The 19,410-nt window shown below is 44.7% G+C and overlaps 2 protein-coding genes and 1 non-coding gene across 4 annotated transcripts; all 3 read left to right on the top strand.

The window, feature by feature from the left end:
- Window positions 1–570: 570 nt before the first annotated feature.
- TRNAR-UCU lies at window positions 571–643 on the top strand. Its single transcript has one exon. It is a non-coding gene; the product is annotated as a tRNA-Arg (tRNA).
- A 127-nt stretch (window positions 644–770) lies between these two features.
- LOC120673425 (E3 ubiquitin-protein ligase RGLG3-like) lies at window positions 771–5,864 on the top strand. 2 transcript variants are annotated; one of them, XM_039954251.1, is made up of 12 exons: window positions 771–1,075; window positions 1,794–1,935; window positions 3,147–3,231; window positions 3,348–3,488; window positions 3,590–3,703; window positions 3,926–4,023; window positions 4,097–4,173; window positions 4,246–4,351; window positions 4,643–4,770; window positions 4,892–5,036; window positions 5,109–5,165; window positions 5,412–5,864. In XM_039954251.1, exons 2-12 carry the CDS (start codon window positions 1,807–1,809, stop codon window positions 5,493–5,495), a joined length of 1,164 nt encoding a protein of 387 aa, XP_039810185.1. In that variant the 5' UTR covers window positions 771–1,075; window positions 1,794–1,806; the 3' UTR covers window positions 5,496–5,864. The 2 variants fall into 2 exon arrangements, with proteins under 2 accessions (XP_039810185.1, XP_039810186.1); XM_039954252.1 differs by lacking the exon at window positions 771–1,075 and adding an exon at window positions 1,102–1,269.
- A 291-nt stretch (window positions 5,865–6,155) lies between these two features.
- LOC120673424 (tRNA uridine 5-carboxymethylaminomethyl modification enzyme MnmG-like) lies at window positions 6,156–19,190 on the top strand. Its single transcript, XM_039954250.1, has 13 exons — window positions 6,156–6,428; window positions 6,575–6,720; window positions 7,222–7,313; window positions 7,460–7,573; window positions 7,976–8,306; window positions 8,964–9,143; window positions 14,368–14,448; window positions 14,651–14,869; window positions 14,973–15,115; window positions 15,757–15,923; window positions 16,313–16,530; window positions 16,895–16,987; window positions 18,679–19,190. The coding sequence occupies exons 1-13, from the start codon at window positions 6,257–6,259 to the stop codon at window positions 18,868–18,870; spliced, it is 2,148 nt and encodes a 715-aa protein (XP_039810184.1). The 5' UTR covers window positions 6,156–6,256; the 3' UTR covers window positions 18,871–19,190.
- The last annotated feature ends 220 nt before the right edge of the window (window positions 19,191–19,410 follow it).

Genomic DNA, 19,410 nt, shown 5'->3' with positions numbered 1-19,410 from the left:
ACTGCCGCCCTGCATAGGAACCCACAATTTTGCTGCGATACGATTCGATAATACGTGTTGTGTGTTTAGGTCTTGTTTACTTGTTTCCGTAAAGTTTTTGAAATGAAATTTTTTCATATTTGAAGTATTAAACATAGACTAATTATAAATTAATTATAAAATTTGTCTGTAAACTACGAGATGAATTTATTAAGGCTAATTAATTCATCATTAGCACATGTTACTGTAGCAATTTAGTGTCTGATCATGACTTAATGAGACTCATTAGATTCGTCTCGAAATTTACAAGCAAACTATGCAATTAATTTTTTTACTTCGTCTAGGTTTAATACTCCATGCATGTGCCACACACATTGGATGTGATAGTTTCGGAATTTTAAATTTTGCATCTAAACCAGACCTTAGTCTCTTTTTCCCTTTCATGAACTGAAACTCAAAGTAGCCGAAGTGATCGAGTTCCAAGGTGGCGACGGCGATAGTGCAAAACCATATCAAGGAGTCGGGATGTGAATAACAATGCTAAAACAAAATAAGCAACTTTAGAGCTATCCTTTGATGCTTAATAAGGAGGCGCCCGTGGCCTAATGGATAAGGCGTCTGACTTCTAATCAGGCGATTGTGGGTTCGAGTCCCACAGGGTGTGTTTTTTTTTTCTTATCAAAAGAAAAAGTTGTGACATGGATAGATCATTTTCGTGCTTGTTTGTGCAAACGATGAACGGTTGGAATTGGATGGATGGAGACGAAAGCGAAATCGATCAAGTGCGGTGCGGTGCCATGCGATGTGAGCTTTTTGGGTTGCTTGGCTGGCTTCAAGGTTCCAGCACCGTCGTGCACGTTACCGCTGGCTTGTCCCGGGCGGGCCGCAGCTACCAGAAGCATCCTCGAAGGCGAAGGCCAAGCTCCTCTCCGGCCTCCTCCACCACTCTCTACACCCAGAATCCGAATCCGCCACTCAGTTTGCATTGACTTCCTCCGCTCTTCCTGCCGCCCGTCGTCTGTCCCGTCCTCGCCGCTGCTCAGCTCACGAGCACCACCGCAGCCAATCCCAGCCGCGTCGTTTCTTAAATCGCCAGGTAACAAACGCAATCCCTGCACTGCAGGGGTCGTTGGTTCATGGGAGGTGATCCTGGCAACCCTGTATTTTTAGCACCGATTATTCCATCTGGTCTGGGAATTTTATCCTTCGTGACTTGAGCCACTCCTCATGGGTGGTGATTAGGGGAAAGGAAGACACAAGCTAGTATTCTGGTTTCAGTCGATTTTCAAGGTTAGGCTAGCCACTTAATTACCTTTGTCCCTCGTTGACTTGAACCTCTTACTAGGCTGCAGGAACTTTATTCTAGGTTAAGTCGATTTTTTTTTTGTTTGCATCGCTACTTGATCTGTTCATCCAGTGTTCTGTTTATGTTACGTTTTGTTTTAGCCAGTACATGCGTTCCTATGATGAGGCAATTTTAATTTTCAACTCATCATTTCCTTAATTCCTTTGATGAAATCGGTTGTGAATCAACTATCTACTCCACTTTATTAGATCCATCTGTTCTTGTTAGATCACAAGTTCTGGGTGTGGAATGTCACCTAGCCAAGGATTACGAATTCCCTGACTCTGCTTATTTGTCTAATACTCAAAAAAATATCCATTCCACCATTGCTCTGTCTGGTTTCTTCCTGTTTTCTTGTGCATAATGTCTAAAAATTGCGTATCATATTAATTCTCACTTATGCGACCTCTTTGCTTCAACCACAAAAACGTGACCTCCAAGTCCTTTGGGATTTTTGACGTTTCTGCAGATCATTTATTATAATGTGGGGTGAGAGAACTCATCACAAGCACTGGCATCAAGGGCATGGTCCACCTGGAAGTTCCAAGGACAAAAAACATGACAAACGGCAGCCCAAATTTATACCAGACAATTATAGCTCGGTGGATGAGGTAAGGATCAGTAAGATCTCCTGATGTGATATATATATCTGAAGTCCAAAAAAAAAATGTCAGCCTGCTTTGAGCTGTAACCTCTCCTGTCATCCTCCTTTTTCTTTTGCAGAAAATATGTGTTGAACATAAGTTGGTTTTTCAGAAACAAAAAAGGTCCATTATCTTAGAAGAAAGTTAAAACCAGAAAAAGTCAAATTGAGGCCTTCAAGCTGGTCCTCTATTTTTTCTTTGCCTAAAAGCTTTGGGAACTACCCTAAATCTTGCATGCTCAGAGGCAGAGCTCCCCATTAGGCACGGTGGGGCAGCTGCCCCACCTACCGCAGGCAGGAAGCCCCTATTACACCTCTCTTCTTTCTTAGGTGCGCCCTCTCTTCTTTCTTAGGTGTGTGGTCCTAGCCTCTGGCAGTCAGGCGACACTGCATCCAACCTCGTTTTTGGGAGATGGATGTGCGAGCAAAGGCCAAAGGCCCAGTAGGAGAGAGCTCACCAGTCCAACAAATGCCCACGGCATTAGGGAATAATCACCGGCCGGTCTAACTCTCACATCCCTAATTTGGCATGCGACTGTCTGAGCTACACGGGTGACAGGTGACGGCGACAGCGACCCCATCACCGTCACCGCGTCGCACATCACGGCATCAAGCTACAACCCTGCGCCTGCACGCCCCTAGTGCTAGCTGCAGCATGACGAAGCCCGTTGCTACCAGCTGTTGGCCGCCAGCGCCTCTTTCTGCTGGCTGCCCGCTGCTGGCTACTGCGGGCCGGCGCTCTATGGCTAATCGATCTGCCGGAGCTTGTGCTAGTCCATAATTGTCCTAGAACAATAAAGGTGTTGTCGCCAATCTCATCACCCATCAGGTGACCAGTGAGAAGCCGAATATTTTTGGAGATATCTTCCGCCCCATCTAAATTTTTGAGCGAGCTCCGCCACTATGCATGCTATTGTTCAAGCTTTGACATCTGGGCTTAATAAACATGGAAAGCTACAGTTATGTCCTGGCATTGTCAATGTTTAAAATGATAATCTAGCATCATTTAGTGTACAAGTCCTTGACCACAACATTTATGTATTTCATTTCTTGTAGTCAACACTGCTCATGTCCTTGAACCACCCCATTTCCTTTTCTGCTTTCCAAGAAAAAAGAAAACCCACAGCATTTGTCTGTGCTGCTGCATAACTTTTTTTTTTTCATTTTCGATTTACGAAGGTCACCACTGCACTGAGAGAAGCTGGTCTCGAATCATCAAATCTAATTCTTGGTATTGACTTCACCAAAAGCAATGAATGGTCAGGTGATGTTACTCATGTAATCCCGTCATATCTTCTGTTTCCTTCTACTTCTTGGCTTAATAGCAGCTTTACTTGAGATCCTCCTTGTTATAATGAAGTGCTATTGTGAATTCTGCAGGTAGGCATTCCTTTGGAAGAAAATCTCTGCATGCCATTAATGGCAACCCAAATCCATATGAGCAAGCTATCTCTATAATCGGGCGAACACTGTCACCTTTTGATGATGATAACTTAATACCATGTTTTGGATTTGGTGATGGTAAGTATACACCCTTATTCTGTTATTTTCCCATTATGATTTTGCTTTGAGGAAATTGGTTCAGTCGTACATGACTTGACAAAATGTATTTCATTCTGTAGGTTCTACGCATGATCACTCCGTCTTCAGCTTCTACCAGGATAGTCGTCCCTGTCGTGGCTTCGAGGAGGTTCTTGTAAGGTATCGACAAATTGTTCCACATTTGAATCTTTCAGGTAACAAGGCTCCCCCAACCCCAATTACTGACCCAGTGTCCATGATAGATTATGGTTTAGAATAGGCTATTCTATAGCTTCAATTATCTGAAGAGACACGTTTAAAGGTCCTGTAAAACTACAGTTCATAGCATATTTGTGCAGTCTTTAAACTAGTTGCTACTTCTTATGATCTGGTCTATGCTTGTGTGTAGCTTATTCTCTGGTTCAACTGGTGTGCAGGGCCAACTTCTTTTGCACCTCTGATTTATGCAGCGATTTCTGTTGTTGAAAATAGTAATTGGCAATACCATGTCCTTGTAATCATAGCTGATGGACAGGTACTATGTTCATAATAGAAACTAAATACCTCAATATAATCCTCAACATATTTGACCAGAGCAAAAGTTGTAGGTGACTACTGCTAATACAAATGATGGAAGATTAAGTCCACAGGAACAGGCAACCATACAAGCAATTGTTGATGCTAGGTAAATTCACCTCTTCATTTGTTAAGAGTTTGATTTCACAGCATTACTGAAACCCATTTATTTGGTTGCCAGTCACTATCCTCTTTCAATACTAATGATTGGGGTGGGTGATGGACCGTGGGATGCGATGCAGCATTTTGATGACTGTATCCCTGACAGAGCTTTTGACAATTTCCAGGTGATTATTATACTGCTATACGATGTTTAAATTCCAAATTGTTAATATTGCTCCACTTCTAAAAGTGCCTCAGGTTATTTCAAAAAAACAATACCTCAGGCTAGTTATTTTACCTGTTTTTTCAACATAATGTTGTGAGTTTATTGATCATTTCACTATTAGAGTAAGAAAAATTATACTGACATGAATATTTTTTTTTCTTGACATTGTCTTCTGAGTAAAATGGACTTCATGTTGTAATTTCAATTTCTTGCCTGTTGCTCTTCCAAACTTATTGATAAGTTATTGCAGTTTGTGAACTTCACTGATATTATGTCAACAAGTAAGGATATGTCAAAGAAGGAGGCTGCATTTGCCCTTGCAGCTCTTATGGAAATACCTTCTCAGTATAAAGCAACTCAAGGCATCCGATATCAAGAGTACTTGTTCTTACTCAGCTCTTTGCAGTCCTCAGTCCTGAATTAGTTTCTTGGCATCATTGCCATTTCATTTCCATCTGCTGATCTTCTATTTGTTGCATTATCCAAACTAATCTCCCAGAAAGCAAGCACAAAGGATTGGCTCTCCTAGGATTCTTCCTCCTCCAAATAAAGTTCTTGAACATGATAATGCAGCAGCTTCATATCCTCCTCCAACTGCAAGCTCCCGGTCAACTGGCATTGGCAAAAATGCTGCTGATGAGCAGGTATTTTGGACCAGTAACCCTTCCCTATAATAGAGTGATGGCACCCTAAAACTGTATCTTTGCCACCAACAGGTATGCCCCATCTGTTTAACCAATCCAAAGGACATGGCTTTTCAGTGTGGTCACCTGGTAAGATTTATATCCATGTGCTATCTCCAAAGGCGCAGCATCCAAGTGTGAAATGACAAATGATCACTAATAACTAAATACCTATTGGTAATGAACTTTCCCAAATGAAGTAACCTAACTTAAGATTTGAGAAGTATGGGTTAAACATTAACCTTAAGTTGAATACTGAAGGAACATGGATAAAAATTCAGGTAACTTCTTATCTTAGATGACTGATTGATAAACCTTCAATTTTCTTTGCGCAAGACATGCAAGGAATGTGGTCCAACTCTATCAACCTGCCCATTGTGCCGTGAGCCAATTACCATGCGTGTGAGGCTCTACTCTTAAAACGGTGTGGCATTCTGAAGGGAAGGGATCGGACAGTTACATCCATGGGATGCCAGTCAGTAAGGAGCAAGAACTCGGAAGCACAGGGCTTTGCGCTGCATTCTCGAATGCGAATGTCATAAAAAAAACCATGTAAAAATGCTTCTCCGTGCCTATTAAGTAATGATTATGGTTGATGAATAACTTCATCTATTGCATGTAAAAATGTATTGATATCATGCATCAACATCAGGGAATATTGTGTTCTTGTGTTCATACCAGAGAATAGATACTTTAGATGGATGTTGTGCGCTGTTATGTTCAGAATGGTTAACTCTTGCACAAGTTTGGAAAGATTAAACATGAAAGTTCTCAACTTGTTCTGAGAAATGCCAGATACAATTTCGTTTGACATTTGTAAGAGTTGCACTGCAAGTCTGCAACTGCATCATGGCAGATGTGGAGCATGTTGGAATACGGCTCTCTTAGTGCTTTTAAGTGTTCATTAAGAAAACATTGCAAATTTGCTTCCATTTTTTTTCTCGAAAGGCAGTTTCGTACAATTCGACATGCAAGGGATAGCGCGTTTACGGGAAACAAAAATAAGAAACGAAGAAAGAAAAAAATAAATGGAGAGGAAAAATGCTTTAATTGACAGAAATTCCTAAACTGTATGGGTGTTTTTGTAATTTTTCTTCCTTCTTCGAGAGATTTGAGAGCCACACCGCACCGCGAGGAGACAGTAGAGATAGCTCCGCCTCCGCCTCTTCCGTCGGCCATCCATGCTGCTCCGCCTACGCCCACCGCCCCAGCCGGCTACCGCGGCTGCTGCTGCTGCCGCGAGCCTCTCATCTTTTCTCCCCTCCCCTTCCTTCCGCGGCCTCCTCCCCTTGACGTCCTGGCGGTCCCCTCCGCGCCGCCGCCTTTCCACCACCGCCACCGCCTCCTCGAAGGGTAACGTTTTTTCTGCTTCTGCCATTGTAACTGTTATGGATTCGACAAATTGAGCTCTGTCCGCTGCTGGGAAACGGTTTCCTTTGATTTTCAAGCTAACTGAAAACGAGGAGGTGCTTAGTGATGAGTTTCTCTTGTGGCACTAGGTTCTAGAGGCCGATTGGATTCGGAACGGTATGACGTCATTGTTGTCGGCGGTGGCCATGCTGGATGTGAGGCCGCGCTTGCGTCGGCCCGCCTTGGCGCACGCACCCTTCTTCTTACTCTCAACATCGATCGGATTGCATGGCAGGTCTGCACTGAGTCTTGTTGCAGTTTTCAGTTCTACATTTCTAGTATTCACTCTCAGTTATGTAGTAAGCCTTGGAATCAACAAATCACTCTCTGATTCCTGATGATATTAGTAAAGTTCATGTGTTAAAAAATAGGTAAACATTGAGTCCTGATGCCACATAGTAAAAATCAAACCCCGCATATGAAGAATTGATCCATCCCTGTGCATAGGAATGAAAGCTATGTGAAATCTCTTCTGTGACAGCAGGTTTATAGGGCACAGATTCTGTTCAAAATTTTTGTGTAGTATTTGAATTTCATGAAAGAATATGATAATGTAGAAGCTCAAACTGTGCAAAGCTATGGTAAAAGACGAATTTTAATAAAGTATGCTACATATCTCAGTATGCTATAAGGAAGCATCCTTTGTCAAGGAATTGCATGTAGATTGTATGCTGTTTTTCATATCATATATTATAAGTGTGGTTCTGCTTCCTGACTCATTCTCTTCCATATGCAGCCTTGTAACCCTGCTGTGGGTGGGCCTGCAAAGTCTCAACTTGTCCACGAGGTAGATGCCCTTGGTGGTGAAATTGGAAAAATTGCTGATAGGTACAAGTTCAAATGTGTACTTATCTGGAGAATGAATTCTCTCTTTTGTTTTCCCATGTGTTGCTCTGCTGGGCTGAGAGTTCAGACTTCAATTACTAGTGAATCAACAAAGATATATTAGTGTTACTGATTACATCTTCTGATAGGTGCTACCTGCAAAAGCGTGTACTGAACAGCTCAAAAGGCCCTGCTGTTCGTGCACTGCGCGCTCAGACTGATAAGAGAGAGTACGCATTAGAGATGAAGAACATCGTGGAAAGGTCAGTGTATACTAAACTGCTTTAGTCATATTGCTAACTCTACATAAATTCTGATCATTTCATTTTGGCCACCTCATTTAATTATGTTAACTTGCCATTTTAGAGATTATTGGGTTGTACTCACAAAATTATAATATTCAATTTAAACTATTTCAAACATGACACCTTCACAATTTTGGCATGTTATTGTTGTTACCGGATTAAGACCGTGGTTCCACCTGACTAGTCTCAAGGTAGACTGGTAGAGGTAAATATTTTATTCTGCAAATTATTTTCTGACATAAGATGATAAGAGTATGAAGTATTGTGATGCTATGTTGATGTTTACTGTTCTTGATCACATATACGTTATTGTGATATCTTTCACATTGCTTTTTGACTATGCCATGTACTATGCTTCAGCACAGAAAATCTTTTCATTAGAGAGGCAATGGCTACTGAAGTGTTGATTGGGAAAAATGACAGTGTTGAGGGTGTTCGCACTTTCTTTGGCATGGATTTTTATGCACCATCTGTTGTACTTACCACCGGAACATTTATGAGTGGTAAGATTTGGGTTGGTAGGACATCAATGCCTGCTGGGCGAGCTGGAGAATCAGCTTCTCATGGACTTACTGAAAACTTGCAGCATCTGGGTTTTGAAACTGACCGCTTAAAAACTGGTACACCACCACGAATTGATCGCAGGACAGTTGATTTTTCTGGATTGGAACCCCAGCATGGTGATGAAGAGGTATATATAGTACATGCAACAAACTGTATTGTTAGGATGTTCTTGGTTATCTGCATTTGTGGAAGTTCCACCACTTATCAAAAAATGCAGATTCAGTCATCCAATTGTTTTCACTAATGTCCTTTTAAGTCCTTTTTTTGTGTTTTGCATTGTTATGGCAAAGAATGAAATCAGTGATTTCAAATTAAATGCTGCATTCCGGTATCATCAGGTTGTTAGACATAGCAAGACTTCATTTGAAATGACCCAGTTAAACTGGTTTCTCTTCAATTAGTCATTAGTTTGCATGAGTTTGTAGTTTAGAAGTTTGATAAAGTGATAATAAAGTATTCCGTGAACTGGCATGTGCAAGATTAAAAGAAGCCTTGCTTTAAGTAATCTGGCAGACTTGCAGACAATAATGTATATGCATCCCTAATCTGAGTTAGTTGATCCCACCTTTTCAACTGTATGAGGTGTATTCTCACACAGAAGTTTCACAATATTTCCTGCGTCTAGTATACGTTATTTACCTTGCACGTCTGCACCCACATGCTCAAGGAAATCAGTTGTATTTTTGAAATTTAAGGCTTGTCAGGATGGGTTAAGCTTGAGGATCAAGTTGCTTTTATGTTACATAAATATTTTTTAATAAAAGGATGGTGCCTCTTGGAACAGGTAGGTTGGTTCAGTTTTGATCCTGAATTTCACATCGAGAGAGAGCAGATGTGCTGCTATTTAACACGAACCACAAAAGAGACGCACCAAATTGTTAGAGATAACTTAGATGAAACACCAACTTACGGTGGGTGGGTTGAAGCAAAGGGACCAAGATACTGCCCAGCAATTGAAGATAAGGTACTGTACCATGGACCTTTTTGGTTGGTACATGGCAATCTTTTTGTTAGATATATAGAGTTGTATATGGTCTTGTATTGTATTTGTACCCTAACTTGTACTCCAAGCCTATACGGCCTATATAATGAAAGGTCACCCCCCCTCATTAGGGTGTGTGGTGTTTGCCCAACTCTCTACATGGTATAGAGCCTAAACCCTAGGCCTGCCTCTCTCCCTCCCTCCCTCCCTGCCCTAGCGCACGCCGCCCCCTCCCTAGCCGCGCGTGCCTCCTCTCTTCCGCTGCCCTTCGCGCCGCCGCCTCCCTGGCTGCGCGCGACCTCTTTACCACACCAGATCCCATCTGTTAATGTCCACCATCACCCACGTGGACTCCGGTGACAGCGATTCCGATTGCTCCATCGGGTTTTCTCTTCTCTTCGGCGACGACCCTGCTGCACAGATTGATTCTCCCATGGCGCTCCCTTACGCCGCGATCAACGTGCACTCCTACGTCCCGATGAAGCTTGACTTCCGCGCCGACAACTTCTCCAAGTGGAAGGCGTGCTTCGAGGCTATGTGCGGCACTTTCGCCCTGATGTCGCACATCGACGGAACAGCACCTCCCAATCCCCTCACCCCTCTGTGGATTCAGGAGGACTGCTGCGTCCGTTCCTGGATCTACAGCACCATCTCCGACGCCGTTCACGACTTCATCATGGAGGCGGACCCGACGGCACACAAGCTTTGGGCCGGCATCGCTGCCCGCTTCCGGGCGAATCGGGCACCCCGTTCTATCTTCCTGAGTCAGGCCTTCATGACCCTGACTCAGGGGGATTTGTCCGTCGAAGCCTACGGCCAGGAGATGAAGAAGGCTGCTGATCGCCTTCGTGACGTCGGCAGACCCGTCGATGACACGATGATGGTGCTCAACCTGCTTCGAGGCGCCAATCCTCGCTTCAGCTCCACCTGTGACATCATCGCTGATGACCCCGACATCACCTTCTCCAGCGCCCTTGATCGCCTTGCCCTCAAGGAGTTGCGCCTGGCCGAGGAGGCCAAGCTGGTCACCTCCACCTCTCTCAACGCCTCCACGCCCTCCGGCTGCGGGTCCTCCTGCCGCTCCTCCATGCCGCCTCCTCCTCAGCAACTCCTGGCGCAGCAGCAACAGCAGGGCGGCGGCGGCGGCGGTGGCCAGCAGAGGCGGAAGAGGAACAACAACCGCAAGGGCGGCGGCGGCGGCCAACAGCCGCAACAGCCACGCGCGCCCAACCCTAATGGACCCTGGATTTGCATCAATCCATGGGGTCAGCAGGGTCAGGCGGGCGGCTTCGGCGACGGCGGCCAGGGCTCGCGTGGCGGTGGACAACAGCGCGGTGGCCCTGGACTTCTTGGGTCTGCTCCCCAGGCCCACACTGCGGTTGCTGCGCAGCAATCCGGCGGCCAGGCGCAGTGGGACATGGCTGGCCTTGTGGCTGCTCTGCAGCAGATGTCGCTGCAAGGTGACACCTGGGTGATGGACACCGGCGCTTCCACTCACATGCATTCATCTGAAGGTATACTCCACTCTCGTCTTCCAGCTGCTGATTCTTCAATTCTAGTAGGCAATGGTGCACGTATCCCTGTCACGACCCGCGACTCCTCGATTCTAGACACCAATTCCGCTAAATTCCTCCTAAACAACATCCTTATCGCTCCCTCCATTGTTCGCAATTTACTTTCTGTTCGCCAGTTTACCCGCGATAATGGTGGTTCTATAGAATTTGACGCTTTTGGTTTCTCTGTCAAGGAACCCAAGACAGGACGCGTGATTCTTCGCTGTAATAGCTCAGGCGATCTCTACACCATCTCGCCTGCTGCCCAGCCCACTGCTACCGCTCTCCTTGCAGCATCTTCCTCGGTGTGGCACCGTCGCCTCGGTCATCCTGCTCCAGCCGCCATAGCTAGTCTCAGGAAACACAGTCTACTTTCATGTAATAAAATAGACCGCACTCTTTGCCACGCCTGTCAACTTGGCAAACATGCGCGTCTCCCTTTTAGTTCATCTCGTTCACAGACTGTTTCCCCTTTCGAGATAGTTCATTGTGATGTTTGGACATCACCATTTCCTAGTATTTCTGGCTATTCTTATTATTTGGTTTTGCTGGATGATTTCACTCATTTTTGCTGGACGTTTCCACTTAAGCACAAGTCTGAGGTCCGTCAGCACCTTGCTGATTTTATCCCATACGTTCGCACACAGTTCGGTTCTACCGTTAGATGCTTCCAAGCTGATAACGGGACGGAGTTTGTTAACCATGCCATGCACGACTTGCTTGCTGCCCACGGCATCGTCTTCCATCTCTCCTGTCCCTACACTTCCCCACAAAATGGCAAAGCTGAACGTGTGCTTCGTACCCTCAATAACTCTATGCGCACCATGCTCATCCATGCGTCCATGCCCCCCAAGTACTGGGCTGAGGCCCTTGCAGCCGCCACATACTTGCTTAACCGGCGCCCCTCCTCTTCCATTCGCAACGAAGTCCCGTACACTCGTTTGTACCAATCTCCTCCCTCCTATGAGCATTTACGTGTCTTTGGATGTCTTTGTTACCCCAATCTACAGGCCACATCCCCGCATAAGCTTGCGCCGCGTTCCACTGCCTGTGTGTTTTTGGGGTACCCCTCTGCTCACAAGGGATATCGTTGTTTGGATCTCTCCACGCGCCGGATCATCATCTCTCGTCATGTTGTATTTGATGAGCTATCTTTTCCGTTTGCGCGTGACTAGCACTCCCACCAGCTCCTTTGATTTTCTTCTCGGTCGCGACTTGGATATTGCACCTTGTTTTACTGATCATGCAGCTGGTGGCGGATTGCTTGGTGGGCGTGGTTTCGTACCCCCACCAAGCCCCGACGTTTCCCAGTCTGGTGGGTGTGGTCTAGTGCCCCTACCCGGCGCTCTGGGTGTCTCCACGTCTGGTGGGTGTGGTTCCGTACCCCCATCTGGCACTTCGGTTTCTGGCAGTCCGGGCGGGTGTGGTCTCGTGCCCCCGTCAGGGCCTCTCGACGACGCTGCAGCTACTGGTAGTCCGGGCGGGTGTGGTCTCGTGCCCTCGTCAGGATCTGTTTCGACTACGGGCGGGTGTCTTCCTCTTGGCGGGACAGACTCCGTGGAGATTGTTCCTGCGTCTTCTCCAGCCGCTGCTCCACCAGCGCCTACCGGACCTGCTGCTCCGGCTGGGCGTTTCGGCAACGTCTACCATCGTCGCCCCGTCAATGGTCCTCTTCCTGTTCGACGGTATGGTGCTACAGCGCGTGATCTTCGGCCGCCTGAGCCTCCTTTCCGGCCGATGCGCGGCCCCTCACCGCCGCCTACTCTACGGCGGTTGACTCGTCTTCAGACTGGTACCATAAACCCTGTCGATTACCGGAATTTATCTGCTGATCATAAGGTTGCTTCTCCTGTTCCGAGCAATTATCGTAGTGCGCTTGCTGATCCCAATTGGCGCACAGCTATGGCAGATGAGTTTCAGGCCCTGATTGACAATGATACTTGGCGTCTTGTTCCTCGGCCTCCTGGTGCTAATGTTGTGACAGGGAAGTGGATTTACAAGCTTAAGTATAATTCAGATGGCTCTCTGTCTCGTCACAAGGCTCGTTGGGTCGCTCGCGGATTCACTCAACAGCCTGGTCTTGACTTTGATGAGACATTCAGTCCGGTTGTTAAGCCAGAGACCATTCGGACGGTTCTGAGCATTGCAGCTTCTCGACAGTGGCCGATTCACCAGCTTGATGTGAAGAATGCTTTTCTTCACGGTCGTCTTGATGAGACAGTTTACTGTCAACAGCCTCTTGGTTTTGTTGATCTTGCATATCCTGATTATGTCTGCCTTCTCCAGAAGTCTCTTTATGGTCTGAAGCAGACTCCTCGTGCTTGGCATCAGCGGTTTGCCACATACTTACGACAGTTGGGTTTTGTTCCTTCAGAGTCTGATCACTCATTGTTTGTCTACAAGACTAGTGCTGACACTGCCTACCTTCTGTTATATGTGGATGACATCGTTCTTACTGCCTCGTCCTCTGTCCTGCTTCAGCGCATTACTGATCGACTTCATGCTGAGTTTGCTGTGACAGATCTTGGAGCACTTCATCACTTTCTGGGAGTTTCTGTTACTCGCTCTTCAGATGGGTTATCTCTGTCTCAGCGACAGTATGCCTTGGACCTTCTTCAGCGTGCTGGTATGAGTGATTGCCATCCTGTATTGACGCCAGTGGATTCTAAGTCCAAGTTGTCTGCCACACATGGTGCACCTGTGGCCAATGCTTCTGAGTACAGGAGTCTAGCTGGAGCTTTGCAGTACCTCACCTTGACTCGTCCTGATCTTGCATATACTGTTCAGCAGGTCTGTTTGTTCATGCATGATCCTCGGGAGCCACATCTTGCGCTTGTCAAGCGCATCTTGCGCTATGTGAAGGGCACACTGTCTTTTGTCCTACACATTGGTACAGGTCCTGTTGATACCCTCACAGCCTATTCTGATGCCGACTGGGCTGGTTGTCCTGATTCGAGGCGTTCTACTTCGGGTTATTGTGTTTATCTTGGTGATACTCTGGTATCTTGGAAGTCCAAGCGGCAGCACACAGTTTCTCGTTCGAGTGCCGAGGCCGAGTACAGGGCAGTTGCTCACGTTGTGGCTGAGTGTTGTTGGCTGCGTCAGCTTCTTCAGGAACTTCATCTTCCTCTCAAGAAGGCTACGGTTGTCTTTTGTGACAATGTTAGTGCTGTCTATATGACAGCTAACCCAGTTCACCATCGACGAACGAAGCACATTGAGATTGACATCCGCTTTGTCCGTGAGAAGGTCGCTTTGGGGGAAGTCCGGGTCCTCCATGTTCCTTCATCACATCAGTATGCTGATATCATGACTAAGGGTCTTCCTGTACAGTTGTTTACTGATTTCAGGTCCAGTCTTGGTGTTCGTGATGCTTCCCCTGCGACTGCGGGCGGGTGTTAGATATATAGAGTTGTATATGGTCTTGTATTGTATTTGTACCATAACTTGTACTCCAAGCCTATACGGCCTATATAATGAAAGGTCACCCCCCCTCATTAGGGTGTGTGGTGTTTGCCCAACTCTCTACACTTTTTTATTTTGTTTCTTGGATTGGCAACAGAACTTGTAATTTTCTTGCAAATAACAAAGTACTATACCTTTAAATGCTGATTTACCCACTATTCCCAAGATAACCAAGTTTGTTGGTTCAGATTGTAAAGTTCAAAGATAAAGAGTCTCATCAGATCTTTCTTGAACCTGAGGGTAGAAATGTTCCGGAACTATATCTGCAGGTATCTTCTTTCTGACCTCTCTCCATTCTCTCCTTTCCTTTGGTCAATTTGTTAATCTCAGACATTGGCATATATTGTGCTTTGTTCCTATTTATCCCCATCTGTGTGGGAAAGTTGTTTCTATGCACTGTTGCTTACCCAAGCCCTCCTATTTTCTAGATGCAAAACCTACTACTTATGACCATTTATACATCTTTATTAGGGCTTTTCCACTGGGCTTCCTGAGAGGTTTCAGTTATCACTTGTCCGAACTATACCAGGGCTGGAGAACTGTCTAATGCTAAGGCCTGCTTATGCCGTTGAATATGATTACTTACCTGCATATCAGTGCTCAAGATCACTTATGACAAAGAAGTTTGAGGGATTATTCTTCTCTGGCCAGATAAATGGAACAACAGGATATGAAGAAGCTGCAGCTCAGGTTTGTTCATTGTTCCTGCTCTGTTCTTCATGATTTAATTGCATTTGATAAGTCAGTTGAACTAGATTTGCTGGATCATAAGCTTGCTGACTGTTGTTTGTAGGGTATAATTTCTGGAATCAATGCAACTAGGCATTCTGATGGAAAATCATTAATTATTCTTGAGAGGGAAAGCAGTTATATAGGGACTCTTATTGATGATCTTGTTACAAAAGATCTTAGGGAGCCCTATCGCATGCTAACAAGGTACATAATTTCTGTAGAAAATATTCTTATTATTGATGCTTAAAGCACTGATGCCAAAAAGTAGTTGTAGGTTCCTATGTAGTAAGTATGAAATGTTTGCGTTCAGAGGTTTCTGATAATAGTTGAGCTTATCTTTGAACAGGAAATATCAGGTGCACATATGCATAAACTCAAATCTCATCCCTCAGATCCATTATGAACGTCCTAGTGAGAGGGTGGGAATCCCTCATCAACTTGCCCACCTTTTAATTGGACCAAACTGGCATAAGTCAGCCCAAAAGGGATCAGAGAACTGCCACTCTCAATTTTGGGCCACTTGGATCCGAGGGATGGGGTTGAATTTGTACATATGTTCACCAATATACTCTTTGGCACCTGATATTTCCTCATCTTTGTTACGCTCAAAATATGAGTATAACAATGGACCCTTTTATGATGATCCTCATCATGCATGTGTATGAGATGGAGCGAGTTTAACAGTGTTAGCGATTGTAAATTATTAACTAGAGGTACGCATGGTTTTATTTTGGTACACAAAAATTTCAAGCTTAGTGCTTTGAATTTTATGCTGTCAAATTCAATGACTTTTCTGTTAAACTTCTTAACTTCTTTTTATTGCTGGTGCATCTGTGGACATCCAGCCGGTCAGAACACCGTTTGTTACTTCGAGCAGATAATGCTGATAGCCGTTTGACCCCTTTGGGACGAGAGATTGGTTTAATAGATGATAGACGCTGGGAGCTTTATCAGTCAAAGCAAGCCCGCATTAAGCAAGAAAAAGAACGGTTGAAATCTACAAAAGTACCAGGTGGGCATTATATATTTTCGAAGCTAACTAATAACGATGTCTATGAAATAGTGAAATTCCGAATCTTTCATTTTGTTAGGTGTTTTTGAGTGCATGCATTCAACCTTTTAGAATTTGATAACAAATGTACATAAAAGTATTTAGATTTTGGCACCCAAAAATTTCATAAGCAGATATGTCATCAAAGCTAAGAGTTTTGCTAGCATATAATTAGGAGGCGGAATGGTCAAATAAATTTGTTGGAGACTGTTGATGTCCTAACTCCTGATTGACAAGTTAGAAAGGAGGGAGGGGGATATGTGTATTTTGACTGGTGTTAGTATACTAAATGCTGTTGTTATCATGTCATTAGAGTTCACATGCTCTAATTCACAATTTTCTATTATCAGGAGGTGAATTTGCTGCTGAAGTTTCTGCAGTATCCAACCAACCAGTAAAGGATTCATCTACACTTGAAGCTATACTAAAGAAGCCACATGTGCTATATAAACTTCTTGATAAGCATGGATATGGAAACGAAAATTTATCTCGAATTGAGAAGGAATGTGTAGAGATTGATATCAAGTATGAAGGTTTCATTGCACGACAACAGAGTCAATTACACCAGGTAATTTGCTTATGATTATGTGTTTTTGTACTGGAGTAGATTTATGAAGGAAGTTAAAAGTGCTAGAGAAATGGTACATTCATCATACAAGATGTACAACAATAACGCATTATGTATCCTGGTATGATATTAGTATATTTGCCATTTTATGGATCTATAACTTTTTTATTGAGTAACTTGTTCAGCTCTTTGGTGTTCTGTTGAGTTTATTGGGGCAGTGGCTAGTTCTTTATTTTCGTTGGTGCAATTTTTTTCTTCCTTTGCTTAAGGTCCACGTTCATTGATATTGATGAGTTCATTTGTTTTTTTAATTAAATTGAAAAGGCAGCTGACTCTTCATTGTATCTTGTTTTACTCTGTTGAGATTGTTAACCAAGAACACAGGAAACTTCCTGAAGATTTGGATTACCACTCAATGAAAAATCTGTCAATTGAAGCTCGTGAGAAACTTTCGAAGGTAAGTTTTTTTTTTCTCGAACACGCAGGAGATCTGCGTATCAATATTTAAGAAGGGGGTGAGAACTTTTTTCTCGAATATGCAGGGGAGCTGCATATCATTGCATTGAGAAGAGGAAAAGGCCAAAATAGCCAAGTTACACACACCACCACACACCCAAGACACATGCCACCACCCGAGTCCATGGGGGGTTCACAGTTTGAAAAATAGTAACGCGCCGATAAACAAAACTATCACCACCATGACCCACTAAGGAGTCACTAAATCAGGCTCCTAGTCAGGGAGCACGACTGCGACCACTGCACTCAGCCCTTTTGCACCTGCTAGCATCCAAAGTTCAGCTTCATCCCGTCCAAGCAAGAGGGCTCTATCAACACTAGGAGCGATCCTATCAAACACAACATCATTTCTAGTCCTCCAAATGGTCCATGCCCCCAGGACGACCAGGGTATTGAAACCCCGCAACGCGCCGGCACTTATTCTATCACCAGCCTGCTGCCACCATAAGAAGAACTCCACATCATTTGGGTGAGGCGTGACAGCTTGAAGTCCGAAACAGCTCAAAAACCGATGCCAAAATTGCCGGGCAAACACACACGCCGAGAGTACAGTGAAAACCTGGGAACATTTTTTATTATGGACATGTTTCCTTTGGGTTTTTTGCCCCCACAAAACAGGTTCAGTTTTTTGTGATAACCCATGACTGAATTTTTAAGATATCAATTACTATAAAAATTAGGACTACTTGGCCACATCTTGGCTGAAACTTGGTGCCATGTCATGTGCAAGCATAAGCTCAAAATAAGCTTAGGCGACAATGTGAACAGCAGGGTGGATGGCCCTGTTAAAAAGAGGCTTAACTCAATTATAATCTTGGTGGCATGGTCGCTGTGGAATCACTGCAACCTCTGTGTGTATGATGGAGTGCAGCCAAACCTGAATGAAGTTCTTCTATCCATCAGGGAGGAGCTGCACTTGTGGGGACTTGCTGGAGCTTGAGGAGTTACATCAGTTAGAGCGCCCCACCTAGCCAACCCGACCATAAAACCCAGGTGTTATAGTGGGAGGGGTGGGAGCCTTTATCCTTGGTCCAACATTCCCCCTACGGCGTGCGAGCCCGGCGTAGCCCGCAGCAGGTCTCAGCACACGAGAGACGCAGGGGAAATCGCGCAGCGGAAATGTGTGGCCGGGAGGGATCGAACCCAGGACCTCGGCTCTGGTACCAAGTTAGAGCGCCCCACCTAGCCAACCCGACCATAAAACCCAGGTGTTATAGTGGGAGGGGTGGGAGCCTTTATTCTTGGTCCAACAACATCCTCCCTCAGTTACCAGCTGGTTAGAATAGTCGGTCCTGGTCTTGGATCTGGAAAAATGTGTTAAGGGTAATAGAGTGATAGTTTGTGTGTGAGGGGGTTTATTTCTACAGGTTTGTTTTCCCCCGAAAAACAAAACCAAACCTGTGTACTACGGGTGTTCTCACCCACCTTCTTCTTAATATATTGATACGCAACACCCACCTTCTTCTTAATATATTGATACGCAGATCTCCTGCGTGTTCGAGAAAAAAAAAAACTAGGTGAAAACATGGACCTGACATAACTGTGCTTACATCTTTTAAAATTGCAACAATGCACAGATTGGGAGCCATTTTTGACTAATTTTATCTAAATTATATCGTGATTCATCTGTAGGTACGTCCGCAAACTATAGGCCAGGCTAGCAGAATTGGTGGGGTGAGCCCAGCTGACATGACTGTTCTCCTTATCTGGATGGAGAGCAAGCGTCGCATGGCTAACCACAGGAGACAGCAAGACCAGCTGAGATCAGCTGCAGTGAAGTTTGATGATTCTTCAGAGGAAGTGGCCCATTCCAGCACAGCATAGGAGAAGCAACAAGTTCAGTGAGGTACTCGGAAATTCTTGGTGTCTTGGCAGAATTACGCAGGAGGTGCCAATGCATGTGGAGCTGATACGTTGTGGCTATTTTGATGACCTGAAGAAATGTAGCAGTCCTTTGGCCCTTCCTGTTGTGGGTTATTTTCTTCCTACATGTGCATGTGGCTTTAGAAACTAGAATATATGATCAGCTTGGCAATTACAATTGCAGAAAGTCTCTTAACACTACATGAATCAGAAGGCGGATTGTAAAGAATGGCAGCAACGAAAATATGGCATGATAATGGAGAGCTCCCATCGTTAATCCTGGTAAAGTGTGGAATCCTTTTATTATGCTCAATGTGATAAAGTCATAGTATGAGATTTTTTTTTGTATATTTTAGTTGTATAATCAAAATTGACAGAAAGTTTGGGGAGCATTCCTATTTCTTGCCATTGCCATGCACTTCATGTGTCACAGGCCTATATATAATAGTCATCGGCACTCGACGGATCCACACTTTGGCTGACAAAATCCCTCGTGCACTC

This window comes from Panicum virgatum, chromosome 5N (assembly GCF_016808335.1).
Source record: "Panicum virgatum strain AP13 chromosome 5N, P.virgatum_v5, whole genome shotgun sequence".
NCBI classification, from domain to species: domain Eukaryota; kingdom Viridiplantae; phylum Streptophyta; class Magnoliopsida; order Poales; family Poaceae; genus Panicum; species Panicum virgatum.
Note: the sequence above shows the minus strand (reverse complement) of the source record. Positions and strands in the feature narration are given on the sequence as shown.